This window comes from Anomalospiza imberbis, chromosome 5 (assembly GCF_031753505.1).
Source record: "Anomalospiza imberbis isolate Cuckoo-Finch-1a 21T00152 chromosome 5, ASM3175350v1, whole genome shotgun sequence".
Lineage (NCBI taxonomy): Eukaryota > Metazoa > Chordata > Aves > Passeriformes > Viduidae > Anomalospiza > Anomalospiza imberbis.
In genome coordinates this window covers 57,437,290-57,454,235 of record NC_089685.1, presented here as the reverse complement: position 1 = coordinate 57,454,235, position 16,946 = coordinate 57,437,290, and the positions used below count along the sequence as shown (strand labels likewise).

At 37.2% G+C, this 16,946-nt stretch overlaps 1 protein-coding gene across 1 annotated transcript in view; it reads left to right on the top strand.

Moving 5' to 3' along the window:
- The window catches only part of SLC41A2 (solute carrier family 41 member 2), a 42,771-nt gene extending 35,930 nt beyond the window's left edge, over positions 1-6,841 (top strand). The window contains exon 11 of the mRNA XM_068191029.1: positions 5,218-6,841. Coding sequence (XP_068047130.1) covers positions 5,218-5,403 — 186 coding nt within the window. The 3' untranslated portion in view covers positions 5,404-6,841. The remainder of the gene's footprint in view (positions 1-5,217) is intronic.
- Positions 6,842-16,946: the final 10,105 nt, after the last annotated feature.

Below are 16,946 nucleotides of genomic sequence, written 5' to 3'. Positions count from 1 at the left end.
ACTCCTGGGATATACTGTACATTACAGAAAAAAAAGGAAGGTTGTGTTTATAGACAAAATATTGATGCATTTTAAATATTGCTTTTTCTAACAGGAAAGGTTATTTCCGAAAGATGAAGGGTATAACTGCTAAAGAGACTAAATTTCAAGGAAATATGGAAAGCCAAGCCCAAATCTGGACAGTTCTGTATGTTCAGTGCTTTCTCCTTGCAGCATGACAAGCAGAGTTGCCAGACTCTTTGGGGTCTGACTGTGGGTACCAACAGCTCCCTTCCTTTCCAGCCATGTTGCTGTCTGGGGTAGAAGCCCAGCTCCTACCAAGTCACAGCAGGGATTTCTGATTTTTGCCTCCAGAAGGCTGAGCTCAAAGAGCTTGTGTATGTAGCATGACACACTGAGTTGTGCTACAGCTACTTCAGGCTCAGCATACCAGAGCGCTTACTGGTCTGGGTTACACATCCTAGCACACAGCTGAGAAACAGCCTGAAATTAGGACTGTTTTGGTCTTCAAAGAGGTCTTAGTCTGACATTAGCGTATGCTGTGCTGGCTGGCTACTTGGACACCTTAAAGGAGCTGATGCCACTTAATTACAACACAAACAACAGCAGCAAGAAAAAACTTGCTGTTCAGTGGTTTCTTTGCAGCCAGGCATTGAATGAAATTGCTGCATGTTTGGAGGAAACAGTGACTTGTCCCCTCTGGACATGATACACGCCAGATACGCTACCAGAGAAAACCGTGCAGAGTAATGTCTTTTGAAAAATGTGTCTAGTCCCTACTCTGAGAGGTCACTGATTACAGATTTCTGGCTGTGGACAATGGAAACTCAGAGAGTTCAGTGTAGATCTACTACAAGCACTTTACAGTTACTACTTCATCAAAAGCCATTTAAAATTGGAGACATGTAATGTATAATTTGAAAATTAACTTAATGACTTTTCAAAGCCACTAGAAGACCTAAATCATAACTCTGGTGAGAATGACAGAGTCAGAACACAGTAGTCTTTAGAGATTCTTAAGTGGGATGTTTTAGACATAATTAAAAGAAAAACAAATAAATAAATTTAGCTTTGAATTTCATGGATTTGTAAGAGTTCTTATCCAGTTATTGCAGGATCTTTTCATAGTGAAGCTATGGGTAAATTTTGAGTCAGTGGAATTTTGAAAGTAAAGGAGACTTAAAACACATTTGAAAAATATTACATCAGTTTATTTACATCTGTGTTTCCTGTCTCAAGTAATAGAATGCAACTATTTTGTAATGCACCTTCAGATGGAAAAAATTTAAGATGGTATCATTAGTACTAGCAACAGGCAGTTTAACAGTTTAATTTTCCAGCTTGGTGGTAGAATTCACTTATCACAGCAACTAATGTATAAATTGATATAAAAGTGAACAATTCTACTCTCCTTTAGAAATATTCTTCGTTTGAATATTATCCTTTTATCACTGTGAATTTGACATGCATCCACTGATGACATAGAAACATTCCAGATGAAAGAAACAGTAAAAATATCATAGCATCCTGCAACTTATTAATTAGGCTATAGGAAGCATATTAATCCAAGTATTAAGAATGCTTGGAAGGAGTTATGTATTTTTATTTTAAATAATAGAGTTTCAGATTTTTCCCATTTTAGAGATCACAAGAAATTATTTCCATGAGAAAATACAGATGTACTACATGCAAAAGATCAAAAATAACTTTTCTTCACCTAACTTTTCCTTGTTATTTGTATCTAAAGACCTTGAAAGAATGAAAGTAAATTTTGTTCACAATAGCAAAGGAAAAAACCTGCTTTGTAGTGTGTTATGTTCCCATTTCTAGTCTTGCAGTCATAAGATTTGAACTTTCAAAATAGTAAAGCTCACTCATATTTAAGTATTCATGTTCAGTTTTACTTCCAATCTGAAATTCATAATTTGAGTCAGAAAGTTCAGTATCAAGAATTACTCTCAATTTCCATCCTTTGTTATACAAAATAATATGAGTACTTCTATTCCTTATTTTTAGATTCTTCATCATTATGGTTTTTCAAAGCTTTTCCCTTCCCTCCTACTCATATTTCTGTATTCTGCTGCTTCTGAGGACTTTTTTTGACAGTGAGACCAAAGGGTGATATTTAGAAATGCATTCTAAGTCTGATCATGCCTTTAGTTTTATTTTCCTCTCTTTTGATTGTGATTTTTTCCCTTTAATAATGATAATAATGTAGCATGATTTTCCTTTTAAACTATCGAAACATCTGGAATTTTCCTAGTGTTTTTGCAGTCCTGTCTCTGGGGCCTTTTTTTTCCTTGATCAGTGACTATTGAGTGTCTTTTCTTTTCTGAGCCAGATCTTTTTATATAGATAGATATTTAGTTATTTTTTCCCTTTCTTAAACCCTGCAGTTATTTCATCCTTCAGAATGGAAGAATTCCTAGAGCTTTGTTTCATAATTTTACTACTACTCATCTCCTTTTTTGCAGAAAACTCTCTATATTAAGTAATTTCTATACTAAATAATTTCAGCTCACATCTTGAACAGTGCTGCATGTATTTACAAGTTTCTCTTACTAATTTTCTGCAGCATTTCATGCTAAACATCTAATTTTTGAACTGTATTATTAGGCTTTTATGTGATGTTCATCCCTTTATTTTTTCCCCAAAACCAGCTGGTTTTCAGTTGGGAGAAGGAAGGCTTTCTTCTTCATAGCATGAGTGCAGGGCAGAAATGCACAGTGTTTGTACTGCTGTGCCATCTGCATCAATTTACTGACAGAAGTATCTGTCACTGATAAATAAATAAATCTCACAAAACACGAAGTGTCATCTTGCAATGTCTGTTTTACGACTTTTTTTATCTGACAGATCTTTGTGAGTCACTTATCACTTTGAATGCAGGACTGTCTTTCAAAAATTCAACAAACTAATAGTAGGGTGCTTCTCTTTCTTTTTTTTTTCCTTTTCTTTCCTTTTTTTTTCCCCCAAAATAATAATTGATTGATGACTTTGATTGCCTTCTCTTAACAGTGATGAGAAACAAAATCTTCTTAAAGTCTTAGTCACATAGATTCTGTCTTGCATTAAAAACTGATGTGAGCAAATGAGTAACCATTTCCAAAGACTGAGCCCTATAATTCTTAAATGTTAATGAGTTTCTAGCCATGCAAATGCATGATGGATGATACCATTTTTCCGTCATGAAAATAAGTGAAGGCTGGAACTGCAGTCTCATAACTTAATCTGTAAGCACTAAGTTCCAGTTGCCATCACATACTCTTACAAGCACCAGGTAATATAATCTGCTATAAATTTTTCTTACAACTTACAGAATGCAGACTTGTTATAATTTGCATTATATGTTGTGCACCTGTACATTAGCACAGCAAAAATAATTATTTGGGAAGGTTCACAAAAGCTTTGTTTCCAAACTGCCCACTTAACTGTGTAGTCTAATTTCAGGATGGAAAACATACAGCCAACTGAAAGGTTTTCATGTAGTGATTTTTAAGAGTCAAAAGTGAATACTGTCATCTAAAATGAAGTGTGTATGTTATGTCTAATTGGTTGTGCTATATAAATGCAGTGTATATTTTTCTTGGAATGAATGCTCCCGTCTTCCAATGGAACACGCGTACCCATTGTGGATGTGGGGTGCTGCAGCGTCTTCTGAGCACATCCTGCAGGAGATGGGAATGTGCAGGATCTTTTATAAACAGGCCTCTTTTTGTCTCTGGAAGAAGAAGGAGCTGACTCAAGGAATCTGATCGTCTTCCAAAGAAAACATCTGTTTTAAATATATTTGTTTGGATTCCAGTCAGCGCACCTAGGACTTGCATAATTAGCTTAGACTACAGAGTTCCCTTTTCAAAAGATACATTTATATAAATAAGCTATGCATTTTTCATTTAGCAAATACTCCTCCTTTCTCTTTTTTTTTTAAATTATAAATTCAGGCTTGTATTTTAACATACGCTTTTGCAAAGCAAGGAATAATCAAGAAGCTTTTTCAGCACAATTATTTTTACGACATTCATTTTGCTGTACTTATAGTGGAGAAGTGTTTTTCAACCATCTGATCAATATTTCAGTGAATGAGTTTATACATTTATAAGCATGCTTTTGTGTTGATAATTGATTATTTGGTAAATAAAATATTATTGTTGTACTTTTTTCTACTTTTGATACTGCATTATATTGATACCTACATTATTTTAAATATAAGTAGTAGAGTTTTTAAAAATTAATTATGGTAGTACATGTCTTAAGTTTACCCTTCTTAAAGATCTGATTAACTAAAAATACCTAAAATACAGAATTTATTTCAACTTAAGCAGCTCCTTGGAGGCTACAAGAAGAAATGAAGCTCAGTTTGTGGTCCTTTCTCCATTTGTCTTGTGCCATTCCACACCACATCATTCCACTGAACCAGAATCCCTTATCATACAGCTGTGTAACATTAAAAGGATCCTTTTCTAAAATTGGGTTAATAATTATGCATACCTTTGGTATGAAGATCAAGCCTCCCCAATGTTCAGACATTCACAGCTGGGAACTAATTCTTTTACTTTGGGACAAATTCAGCCTGGGTTGACAATTTCATCATATATATTGCAGGTGTGCCTTATTACAGATGGGCTGAAGGTGGTATTTCAGGCATAAAAGTAGGTTCCAGGCCATTTTTTTTTTTTTTTTTTTTTTGCAGTTCACACAACCCAGGTGAAATTGTTCTTAATTTGATCTATTATTCTTTATATGACATCTGATTTCAGGTCAGTGCTAGACCTGTCCAAACAGGATTTATGCCCGGGTTGAGTGTATTTATGAGGGGCAACATGATTTGGTTCTGAATTATCTCAAATCCCTACTCATGTTCTCTCTGTACAGAATGATGTGTTATGTGAGAAGTGCAGTTGCATGTTTGGTGGAACTTTTTTGGCTTTTCTTGCCATTTTCAGAAGTCCTCAAGCATGGGTAAAAAATGCTGTCAGTAATTCAGTATGTTCCTTCCAGCAATGCATGTGATTGAGAAATTGGCTAAGTGTCCCTCTCTCTGGCTGTGGGGAGCTTTAATCTTTAATTTCATTCATATTAATTATTTGTATTTTTCAAAAGCAATGGTATACAACACTTTGGTCTAGTATGGAGACAGTAATGTCGTCTGTTGACTGCCTTTTGATGTAACTTACATGATAATAATACAGATTTTGTTTGTTTGATGTTGTGTAGGTATTTACTTTGTTGTGGATTGCTGACTGGATGGTGCATCACTTCTGGAAAAAAGGAAAAGACCCTGACAGTTTTTCTATCCCTTATCTTACTGCACTGGGAGATCTGCTTGGAACTGCCTTATTAGCTATAGGTTTTCATTTTCTGTGGCTCATTGGTGACAGAGATGGTGATGTTGGTGACTAATTATTCCAATGGATGCAATGACTTTTCCTGGAATATTGACAAGACTGCTCACTCCACCTGAGGATCCTCAGAGTGTTTGTTCCTTTGCGTCTAAGTAAATCCAGCTGACAAGGACATAAAACAGCCTTAATGATTTTAGTTTGGTTTGCTTTTAAAACCTTGGAATGAACTACGATACCTGAGAGCTTTATTCTGAAACCAAGGTGAATTGGTGGTAGCTGAAGATATCTGAGTAGATACAATGAAGTGCACATGAATCCTTTATTAAGTTTTAAATTGCCTAAAGAGTTGATGATATGTTCTTACCTTGCAATTTCAGTGCTGCACCTCTCTGACCATTGCAGACTTGATACCAGTAATGACTGTTATGGTCCACACATTTTGTCACAGGCTTTATTTTCTGTAGAAGAATATGACCATCAGTGTTTACAAAATTAAACACTTGAAAAGTGTCTGCAGAACTGAGCCCCTTTTCTTTGTGCTAAAATGAACAACCTAATTATTTTGCTCTTGGGATTTATTAGAACAAAAATAGTAAAGGCAAATAATAATGTGGCACTGACCTGGTCAATAATAATGGGTGAATGATTAAAACTCCTTATGTTGAAAAGTGTATGTTCATTTAGCAACTCAAAAGATGTTTAACTGATATTAATGGTGTTGTGATGGCCAGTATCCTGATTTTAATGAAGTATTTAGAAGTGTTGATTTAACTGTATATACTGATCCCTGCTTGAAACTTGCAGTATAAAAGATGAAGTTTCTTTTATAGGCATTTAGGAAGTTACATAAACTTCTCAAATTCCAGAGCTATGTCATCAATTTCTAAGCCGAAATCTCTGCTTTCAAGCCATGCAAATAATATGGTCAATAAGGAAATTTATGGCTTCTCAATGATTTCTTTTATTTGTAGACCTGAATATTTCAAATAATACATTGATCATGAGGACTCTGGTTGCCATTTTGGGAAAAAAGGTACTAATTACTCTATTTTAAAATCTACTGGGAGTTCCTCACAGCATACGTTTTAAAAAACTATAGCATGCATCCAAAATGCATAATGAAATAAACAAGTAGTATTTTAACTGTTGTGATTGAAAGTTTTAAATTTTGAGATTTAAATAAGACAACTGAATCCATATATCAGCATATAGTTTAATCCTGTAAACAATAGTCATGTGCTTCATGCACACAAATGCTTTTTAATTTGATGGACCTACTCAGATGAGTAGATTATGTGGATAAGTATTAATGGGACTTCTATATGTGTTAGTCACCTTAAACTCTTTGAAAGTTCAAAGTGTTTGCAACCTTGAAAATTAAACCAGCTATTCAGTGCCTACACATGGCTTTAGATGCCTGAATTTTAGCTCCCTCATTTAAACCTTTTTATTTAAGTGTTTTCTTACTGTTATTATAATATAGTTGTTTGAATGAATCATATCTGTTACGTCTTTTTTATGTGAAAGATGAAATCTTTCTAACTTCAATTTCTCTTTTTTTAGTTTGTATTAATGTTATTTAAAATAGTTTCTTGTATGTAGCCTTGCAGGAAATACTATTAAATTGTTTAAAATGGAATAGAAGTAACTAATTTTTTTTCCAGTGATGGTTATTTATTTTTGATACAGCTGTAGATGCAAATTTTTTTATTTCTGTTAGAACTGCCATATGAATCAACTCAACTGACATTTCATGCAATTATGAGAGTTACTGGACTTTAAGGTAATTTAAAAATGAATTGTAGGATTCTTAAAAATTAAAATTTCTTGAGGTGCATGTGATCTGTGCTTATCCAATGCATGAGGGAGTTGTAGTATGGCAGTATCCTTAGTGATTACTATCCTAAATATGCCCCCAGTAAATAAGCAACTGTCAGTACAGAGTGACTGTTTAGATCAACAACGTGGGGAAGAAATGTTACATGGGTAAAATTAAGTAAAATTTGAAAAAGGGAAATACATTGCCAGACTGAAACTACCTGGGCTTGGAAACAATACGTGATGGGAAGGTGTAATGGGAAAATTTGGTAGTTCAAAAAGTGGACAGTCCATTGCATGGCTGAGAGAGCAAAACCCATATTGTGAGAAAGAAAAAGGTGCAAACTTTCACACAGCATTCGTTATGAGAGGCAAGAGCAAACAGAAGGAAGTTTTTTGGAGAAAAGAATCAAAAGGCATAGCCAAACTTGTATCTCAGGAAGGGAAGAAAAATATAACTTGTGTTGAAAGGATTTGGGCAAGAAGTGTAAAAAGAGATACTTTAGGGAAGGGTGGAAGTGAGGGGGAAAAAAAAGAATGCTCTTAGATATGATTAAAGAGGAGCTTGAGTGAGGAAAGAAGCATGGCACTGATAAAACAGGGAAAACCTTGAAATCTGGAAGACCAAGGAATAAATTATCTATGATGTGGAAAGGGGTTTGATTCCTATATGAAAGGAGCATTTTAGGAACTTACAGGCTTTGCAAACTCTGCTACCACGTGTTAAGAAGGCAAAAAGCTCTTTCCACATTTCATGTGAGGATAATATGGGAAGTGGCACAAAAGAGTGCTTGGATACCAGAGAATTTCAAGTACTCAAAAGCTGGACTCCCTAAACCAATTTTAATTTTAGTCAAGTCAACCTCTTCACAGTATTCCACCTACTTGATTTTTTTAAACACAGCCCAGTAATAGTGAATTACTTCACTGCATGTGTGGGTAAGAAATATTAGCAGAAATTCTGTCAGAGACAAATTGTGTGCTTTTTGTACTGCTTAAAACATAGAATCGAAAGGGACATCCTGAGATGTTATTGTCTCTTGTTATCAAAGCAGCCATATTTTATCATCTTGCAGATAAAATGATGACTCTTGGTATTAACATTCATTAAGTCTTTTCCTCCTCTCAGCCTGCCAGAAGAGTCTTTCAAACCTTCCTTTATAATCTGCCTAATTAGGGCTATGGCTGCTTCACATCTCTTTGCTTTTGAGTCAGCACGGAGCATTTCCTTTGATTTTTGCTTTTATCAGCTCAATCACCTCATTTAAGTTGTGGATCATCCTAAAGCTCCTCCTGGAACTTCTTGTTCCATTTTCATTCTGCTGATGAGCTAGACCAGCCAGAAGCTGCAGGTGGTTTGCCTTACAAGTTACTGCCTGTAACCTGATGCTGAGCAACTCTTGGAGTGCTCTTGTTTGGCCTTTCTTATTGTCTGCTCTTTTTTCCCCTCTACTTCAGAAATATTTCTAAGGTAAGTAGAAGTACAGGCAGGTTATTTGAAATGTGTGTCATTTTCCATTCTGAAGGACTCTGTGACCATCTCAATGGCTCTGTGAGTGTGCATGAAAAGGGATAATCTTATTTGTAAAGTACAGCCAGGTGCAGCTTTAAAATGTGGAGTCAGTAGTGTTTCATACCGTAGGTATTTTCTTTTCCTCTGTAGTGCTTTGAAAATTATCATTCTAGTGGGCTACTGAATGACTCCAGCTCTTTTTAGTGTACTTATATAGCCAGGATTCTTCCTCTGCTTTACTATGCTGTTTGACATAGGGTAGGATTCTTCTTTTCACATATGTAGGTCAATATTTTGATTTTTATAGCATTACTGTACACCTTGTCTTAATCTGTGATGTTTAAATTGGCAAAATTATCTCCCACTCCCATGTTTAATATATTAATTTCACTGGGATTTTTAGAATGTTGATGAGAAACTGGCGAGCAGCAAATTAATTTCACTCCTTTTTACAATTTGCAAACAAAATTAGACTTTTCTCAGACAAAGATTAGAACGGCATGAGGATTAAGGCTTTACAAATGCAGTACAGTTTGCAGAATCAGGATTCAAAATGACACCTATCATCTTTTTAATGTATTTGCTATTTCACTTCAGTTGTGAGCATCACAAAAAGCTCTCTTAAGTGCAAGAATAGCTCGGAATACACATCAGGAAACAGTAGTATAAGTGCTCTGTGAAATGAAGCGTTAGAAATTCCTTATTATTATTGTAATGGTAAAATTGCTATTGCAAATGAGATTGTCTCTTTAGAGGTGCAGAAAATGGCAACAGAATATGGTAATTGAATTATAATCTTCTTTGAAAAAGGTAAGGTAATGTTCACAAACAGTACCAAAAAGACTATAAGTGCTGTGAAGTCTCCTAGTAGGATTTTTCTTTTCTTTCTGGCTAGATTTTTTGCGATGCCATACATTGTTTTAACTGTGTTTTCTAATCCATTCCAAATCACTTCACTCTGATGTTTAGTAGTCTTTTGCATAGTCATTTTTCCTATGTTTTTGAAGTTAAAAAAATCAGCGTTTTGTATATATAGGTAAAGAACTAGGAAAAATGTGTGTTTTGACATGAAAGCCTCATTCTGATAGTCCTAAAGGAAAGTCTTTCTGTTAAATTTAATGAAAATTTGATCATCGTGCATGCTGTGCATGAGTACTCTGGGGAATCCAATATTAGCAAGACATGAATAATTCACAATTAAAGCTAAGAACCAGTATGTTTACTAAATATACAAGATTGCCATATTCTGGGTGGGTACCCAAGAGCAGGAGTCATTAAGCATTGGGCTTTACTTTCTCTGCAGCTAAAAAAATTATTTGATTTCAAGTCCTGCTGGTTGTTTATTTAATATGCAGGCTAGTTCATCATATCCTCTGTTTATGCTTTTATTTCTCAGTTCAAACTATACTTGAAATATGCTTCTTCCTTACTTAGCATTCTTCACCTTGCTCTTTTGGGAGATTGTTTTCTCCTCAAGAGTTGCTTAAAATCTTAAAAGGTCAAGGAAGTGCTTTCCTTGAAGAATTCTAAATCTGCTTTTTGCAAGGGAAATAGGGTACAAGCGAAATCTTGAATTAATTATATGGTAGACACCTACTTACTTCGGAACAGATCCTCAGGATTTAATAATGCTAAGTTCTCAGATTTACATTCTAAGTTTTACTATGAAAAGGATCTTTAAAAAGATTTTGTCTGTTTAATAACTTTTTTCTGTCACCTCCTGGTTCAGATTAATGAAACTGTTGCCCTGTCCCATGTACACTAGAATAGTATTTTAATAAATCTGACATGCGAAATGGTATTTCAAAAGTTATGAATGACAATACTTGCTTTATACTTGAGAAGCAATCATCCACTACTTTCCTATGAGTCCTCATACTCTGGTTAACTTTAGATCATCCAAAGCCCTTTTCCCCCTGTTTTGTTTCTGTTTTCTCAGTGCTAACACAAATAATTATTTTATTACCTTGCAGCATCCAGAGTTCTGGAGTAATATAAAAACATACTTCATGTCAATTGTTTTGAAGACTGAACTAATTTTTACTACTATAAAGGAGACCAGACGTGTCTGATTAATTCTGGTCCTAGGGAGATGAAGGCTAGCTTTCACTTAAAATAGATGAGTATCTCTGGAGTTTGGAGGATTTCCAGAATCCAAATGAGCTTGCTAAGCTTGACCACATTTAGGTAACTGGGATCAGCTTAGGTACCAATTTGTGGACAAAAGTTTGGATGATTTGGAGACAAAAGCAAGCTCTGTATTTGTCTGATACATGAAGACAGGCTGATCAGCTCTCTCTCTTTCATTTCCTCTTCATGCTTTGCTATTGCAGCTTCCTTAGTCCCAAGCCACCAAGGCCACTAAGTACTATGGTAGGGTGCAAGTCCCCACATGTGTATGGGGACTGTGGTCCCCCTGTAAGAACAGACAGCAAGGTGTTTGAAAAACAGAAACCTTTAAGAAACCTGCATGTCATTTGTCCAAAATGAAAGATCTAAGATCTTTGTGAATTCAGATCCAAAAAGACATACTTATTCCCTGGTTTCACTTCTAGCTGGCCTTTGCTCTGTTCCCACATTAGACAGCTGCTTCATTTTTTTAAAAAATACTTTTTGGAAGAACTGTAGAGTCTGTTAGACCCCACGCTGGTTACGTGCCCTGTACACCAGACTGACACAGGCTGCAACAGCGTTCACCACTCAGGGAGAAATAAACCCCTTGCTTTGAGCCTGACTGTAGAGCCTTGGCATTAAAGCACTAGTGGATGCACACATACCTCTGGAATTTGTATAGCTTTTAGACTGGTACTAAGAGAAGGAAACATTTATTACAAGAAGGAGAAAAATATCCTATTACCATAGGAACTCTCTCACAATGACATGAGACAAAACTCATGAATGTTCACCTTTCTGGTTGTTGATTCTCATTCAGCTTTAACTACATTGCATACAGTTTTCTGGCATATTATAGAACTGAGGTGTTCAGCAAAAGCTCACTTTTAGTTATCTTGTCTTCTTCTGGTCATGGTGAAATCTCCTGCTAGATAAGGATATCTATTTGTAATCCATTTTCGCCTGTCCATACCTATAAAAAAAGCTCCTGTCCCACATAAAAGATTTTTCTCCCCCCATTCTTCTGCTTTTAGGAAGGTATGGCTTACAGCTCTGTGGACTAGGCAAGACTCATGCACCATTCTGTATGCTCTGAGGGCAGCTGTCTCCTGTTTGCAGGAAGTCTCTGAAAGCCACAGAATAATCTGGAATCCCTTTTCCATCACAGGACCAGGAATAGGAGGGCTCTTTCTGCTTTTCCACAGCTATAGAGACTTAATTTCTTTCTTGAATTGCACTCACCTATGCCTCCTTCTAATCTTTGTACCATTGACTTCAAGAGCTTTTTTCATTTAAAAATGGTGGATTTAGTTTTTGAAATTTTTCTAAAGGAACAAGGGAGGCTTTGAAAGCATCTGCTTTGGGAATTCTACATCTAGCATGTAAAATCATATTGCACAGAGAGCAGGAACATTTCTACAATAAACTAGAAAAGCACGTTGTAAAATTAATTCAAGCTAGTGAAGTTGTTATGTCCTTCCATATAACTGAAGGCAAATTTCTTAATAAATCATGAATAGCTGTAATTCCTGAAGGGAATATATTTTGTTTTTCTTGAATGGAGGTCTCAGCATTTACCTGGACACAGTGGTTGTCTCTGCACAGCATGGCTGCTTGCTCTGATTTGGCCTTTCTAAATAAATTTCCTTGAGGTTTAAAAATAGTAAAAAATGCAGTGATTGATTTCATTCGTAGAGCAATCACTTTTTAAAAACCCCTCTACTTTAGCCATAAAAACTAAATCAATGTTAGCTAGAAGTTATCTGCTGAAGGAAGTCTGAATAAATTGAGCCTAAGAAAGGCTTAGATAAAGGTTAAACCCTGACTTTGCACAAGCTTTTATGGGAAATTGGGGCTGCTGTGGGTTGCAGATTTTGACTTGATGTAGGGCTGCAAATACCTGCTGACAGCACAGAGACCTTTTTCTGCTAAAAAGTCATGAATTGTCACAGTAAAATTCTAGTTTTTAGAATAAGCCAAAGCCTAATGGATAAACTGTTATAATTCAGCTGTATGTTACCCTGACAGCTTTATGTATTAGTGAAAAAAAGAGAAACCGGGGCATAAACTTTGGATTGATTTTTTTTTCTCTGAGGAAAACAGCTTTGCTGGTTGTTTGTTTTTTAATTAAAAACTCTGATTGAAATGAGATTTTCAAACCCACATAATTTTACTGCAAGTGCTATGTCTCATTTTCCAAAATGATCTGTCCATTTGTTACATAGTGCTAGGATGTGTGCTCCTAAAGAATGTTAGCTCAGGTTGCTTTTACTCAAAAAAATAGGGACAGTTATTGTCAAAGTCAGTAATGTTATTAAAATATTGGCAAAATATATTTTAAACAATGTATGAAGGAACAATAATATTCTCTATATTTTTCCTCCATGAATAAGTCAATACTCTTGGTGCTTAATGCCTCTGACTTAGCCAGCAGAATTTTTTTATTGACAATGAGTTGAATCTCAGAGTCCAGAGGCTCAAGCACACCAGTAAGAGTGATATTTCAAGTAACAGGGGAAACAGTTGGCTTCTTGTCATGCCAATAGAGAAGATGAAGTTGATTTTACTCTTTTGACATAGATTTCCTTATAAAACTGATTAGCATGCAGTCTGGGGAGGTGGCATTTGGATACGTCTTTCATTGCACTGAGGAATAAAACCAGACTCTAATATTTCAACATTTTCAGTCTTTGGCAAAGTTGTAAGTGCAACTGGAGAAGCAAGATATTTTTGTGTGGCATCAGGAGTCTGGTACGTGATGATGTGTGAGAAAGGCACGGTGCTGCTGGTTGGCAAGCATATGCCCTGATTGCTGCTCTGCTGCTGGCTGCACTTCCTTGATTTTTTCCTCTTTTCCTTCCCATTCTCCATATTTTAAATTCTTTTGGAATTATGATGGAATTGAATGAAATGTGTTTTCATCCAAACAAAGGTTTGGAAGTGTTGGAGTTCGTGCCTGTACAGGGAGCAGGTTACAACCACAGGAACAATCTTTCTTCAAACTTTGCATCATCTCTACTGGACTTAATCTCTTATTTGGGCTGGAGGAAAGCTCAGTTGTGCAGGATCCTGCCACTTTGTCACACCCTGCAGTGCTCCACATCCATCTCCCAGTGCCAGGGTGCTGCCCACAGCCCTGCTGCTGCCAGCTCTCCTGTCCTACAGCAGCTGCCTGAGGTCAGTACCACAGGGCAGCTGCTGGGTACAAATAGGAAGGGATTTTGTAAATTTGCAGTTATTTAATGGAAAAATTGAGGCTTGCCAAAAGGACAAATCCTCAAGTTTCCTTCCACTGGTGCAAATCAAATTTTTTCAGTCTCCATGGCAGTTCAGAGATTGATCTTTCCTTTCCACTACCTTACAAGGAATGAAGGAAATCACCCAAAAGCTGTGCACTCAAGGGCTGTGCAGAGGCCATTTCTTACTACATTATCCCAAAAATTGAAGTTTCTGGGTTTGTGTGCAAATGATTTCAATTTTGCAAAGCTCCCTCCCTCCCTCCCTCCATGGTTGAGCTCTGCAGCTGTTGGCTCCCCCTTGCCTGGGCTCGCTTCCCTGGCTGCTCTGCCCACTGACCCCCACCCCACCAAAGGACTTCTCCTGCTCCACAGGAGTAGATAATTTTGATTTTTTAGTGTGTCCTGCCTATAATATACAATAAGGCAGGTGAGAAAGCAAAGCTGTGCAGACAAAAATCCCACCCTGAAAAATCTGCCCTGAAAGCATGAGCCAAAAATAAAGCACACAGAGAGGAATTTTCTTTCTTCAATTTAATTGAAGTTACTTAGAAAAATAATCAGGCTTGAATGGCTTTTTTAAGGAAAGATTCATGAGCAGTTCACACTTGTGTTGGCAATGTATAATTTATCTTTTTTGCTTTATTAACAGTATATTTAAGTATGAGGAGATACTTTTCTACAACAAGCCTTCTACTGCATACAAATAGGTTAAAAAAAAAAAATCCAACCCCACATTGATGTTAAATTATTCGTACACATTGTATTGTGCATGCATGTAAGAAAATAACACTCTCTGTAACAAGAGTAATAGTAAGGACAGTCCCTTTTTGTACCTGAAAAGTGCAGCAGACTACAGTGAAACCCTAAAACATCTGGGGTCAACTTACTTCTAAAAGCACTTCTGCTTGTAGATTATTTATTTCACTTGTCTTACACAGCGCATGGTTCAGGCAGTTTGCACATTTCTGTCGTAATGGACATGGTTTGTAAAGAAGAGGCTGAAGCATGGACTGAGCCAGGTTTGGGGGAACATCCCATCACCCAGAAGTCACCACTGTATTCAGATGGGCCAAATTCAGCCTGCACTCCAGGTTAAGGTGCTTGATGCCATTCTGGGGGAATGACCCCTCAGCTGTGGGTATCATGCCAAGTGCAGAGCCACCAGCACTGCTGGGCTCAGCGCTGGCCCTGCCAAATGACAGGGAGGCAGCAGCTGCTCAGAGATGAGGATCACTGCTCCAGCAGCTTTGAGGGGGCTGGGGACAGAGGTGGGGAGCAGGAATTCCCCCACTGGGTCCTCTCTGTGCTCATCACTAATCAACATAATTCATGCACACACTTCTACAACAGCAGCTTCCCTGGTGGCCCTTGCAGCCCCACGGGCACTTCTGTATTTTACATTCTGCTGTGGCTCTGTGCTGCCCGTTTGTCATCCAGGATCATCTGAGGCCACAGCAGAAATGGAGCTGGGAGAGAGGCAGAACTCAGGAGCAGACCAGCCCCTCTTCTCCTCCAGCTGGGAAACCCTGTGAAGAGTTAGAGGGTAAAACCAACCAGGTTCCCTGGTGCCCCCCACTGCAGGTGATGGCCGCCAGCTCACTGACATGAGCATGAACAACCCTGAATGTCCTTCTGCGTGGCTGCAGTGGAAAGAGAGGTTTTTTGGCTCAGTCAAAACAGCACACCCAATAGACCAAAAGAAATGGCTATTCCTTAACATCTGTCATCCTGCTCTGAGCTGGTGAGGGCTTGCTGCTCACTGCACAGGACATGACCATATCCAGCACGTCAGCTGTTCATTTTAAACACAGATCTACAGCCCGTTCACAGCACCTCCAAATAGATATAATGCACTAAATAGCCAGGTTGTAGTAGTTTGGGATCAAGGTTTTTCAAAAGCAAGTGACTTCAAACACCCACTGAAGTCCACATAAAAGCCTCCTCAGTGCTGAGCATCCATCCATAGAGCTACCCTCTGTGGGGAGCCAGAATTTGGGTAATCCAACCCAAAGCTGTTGCTAAAAATCCTGGTTGGAGCAATGGTCACCCCTCAGATCTCCTGAACACATTTTTCACCTAAAGCTTTTCTATCACAGCTACCATATAGAGGTTTGGTATCTATGTCAAAAGCTGTGAAACTACAGAGAATATGTCAGAATGCATAAAAATGTGGTGATGATGCCAGATAAAAGTACAAAAAAAAAAAGGGGGGGGAAGCACACCCTGTTCTTTAAATATTTACTTTCTGAAGCAACTTTTGTCTTAAATGAAAAAAATCACATCACATTCTGCTGGATGGATGAAGAGCTCATTAAGAAGAAAACTGGACCAAAATATGAGCACTGTGGGATGCAAGACCAAAGTAGCACACAAATAGCTTGTAGGAAGTATTGTGGGGGGAAAAGGGGAACTGCCTCAGACAGTTGTTTTTTTAACAAACATACAACCATTGAACTAGGAACATAAGAGAGCCAGGGTACTGTGAGAGGTACAGCTCCATACACTCTAAATGAGACTAAACTGCTTTAAAGTAAAACAACAACCAGTAATCAGCAATGGATCAGGAATTCAAAGGGGTCAGCCAGCCCCTTGTCAGCCACTGGCCCAGTGCTCCAGGTTATAAATGGGTTATGAAAACTGTGATTGTTCCAGAATGGATAAGAGATTTATTTGTATGGTATGATAGAAAAAAGAATGACCCTTATCCTGCCTAAGACCAAATCAAATTATGAAAGGACTTCAGTTGCTGTTTGTTATGTTAATTTGTTTTTCAGTTAGATTTATTCAGCAACTTATTTTTATCAAATAAAATGCAAACTATTTTTCTTCTTTAATCACATCTGTGTCCTGGAAACTAATATAATTCAGTGGATTTTACTGGCTACCGTACAATTTGACATTTTTCAGTATATGGCTCTA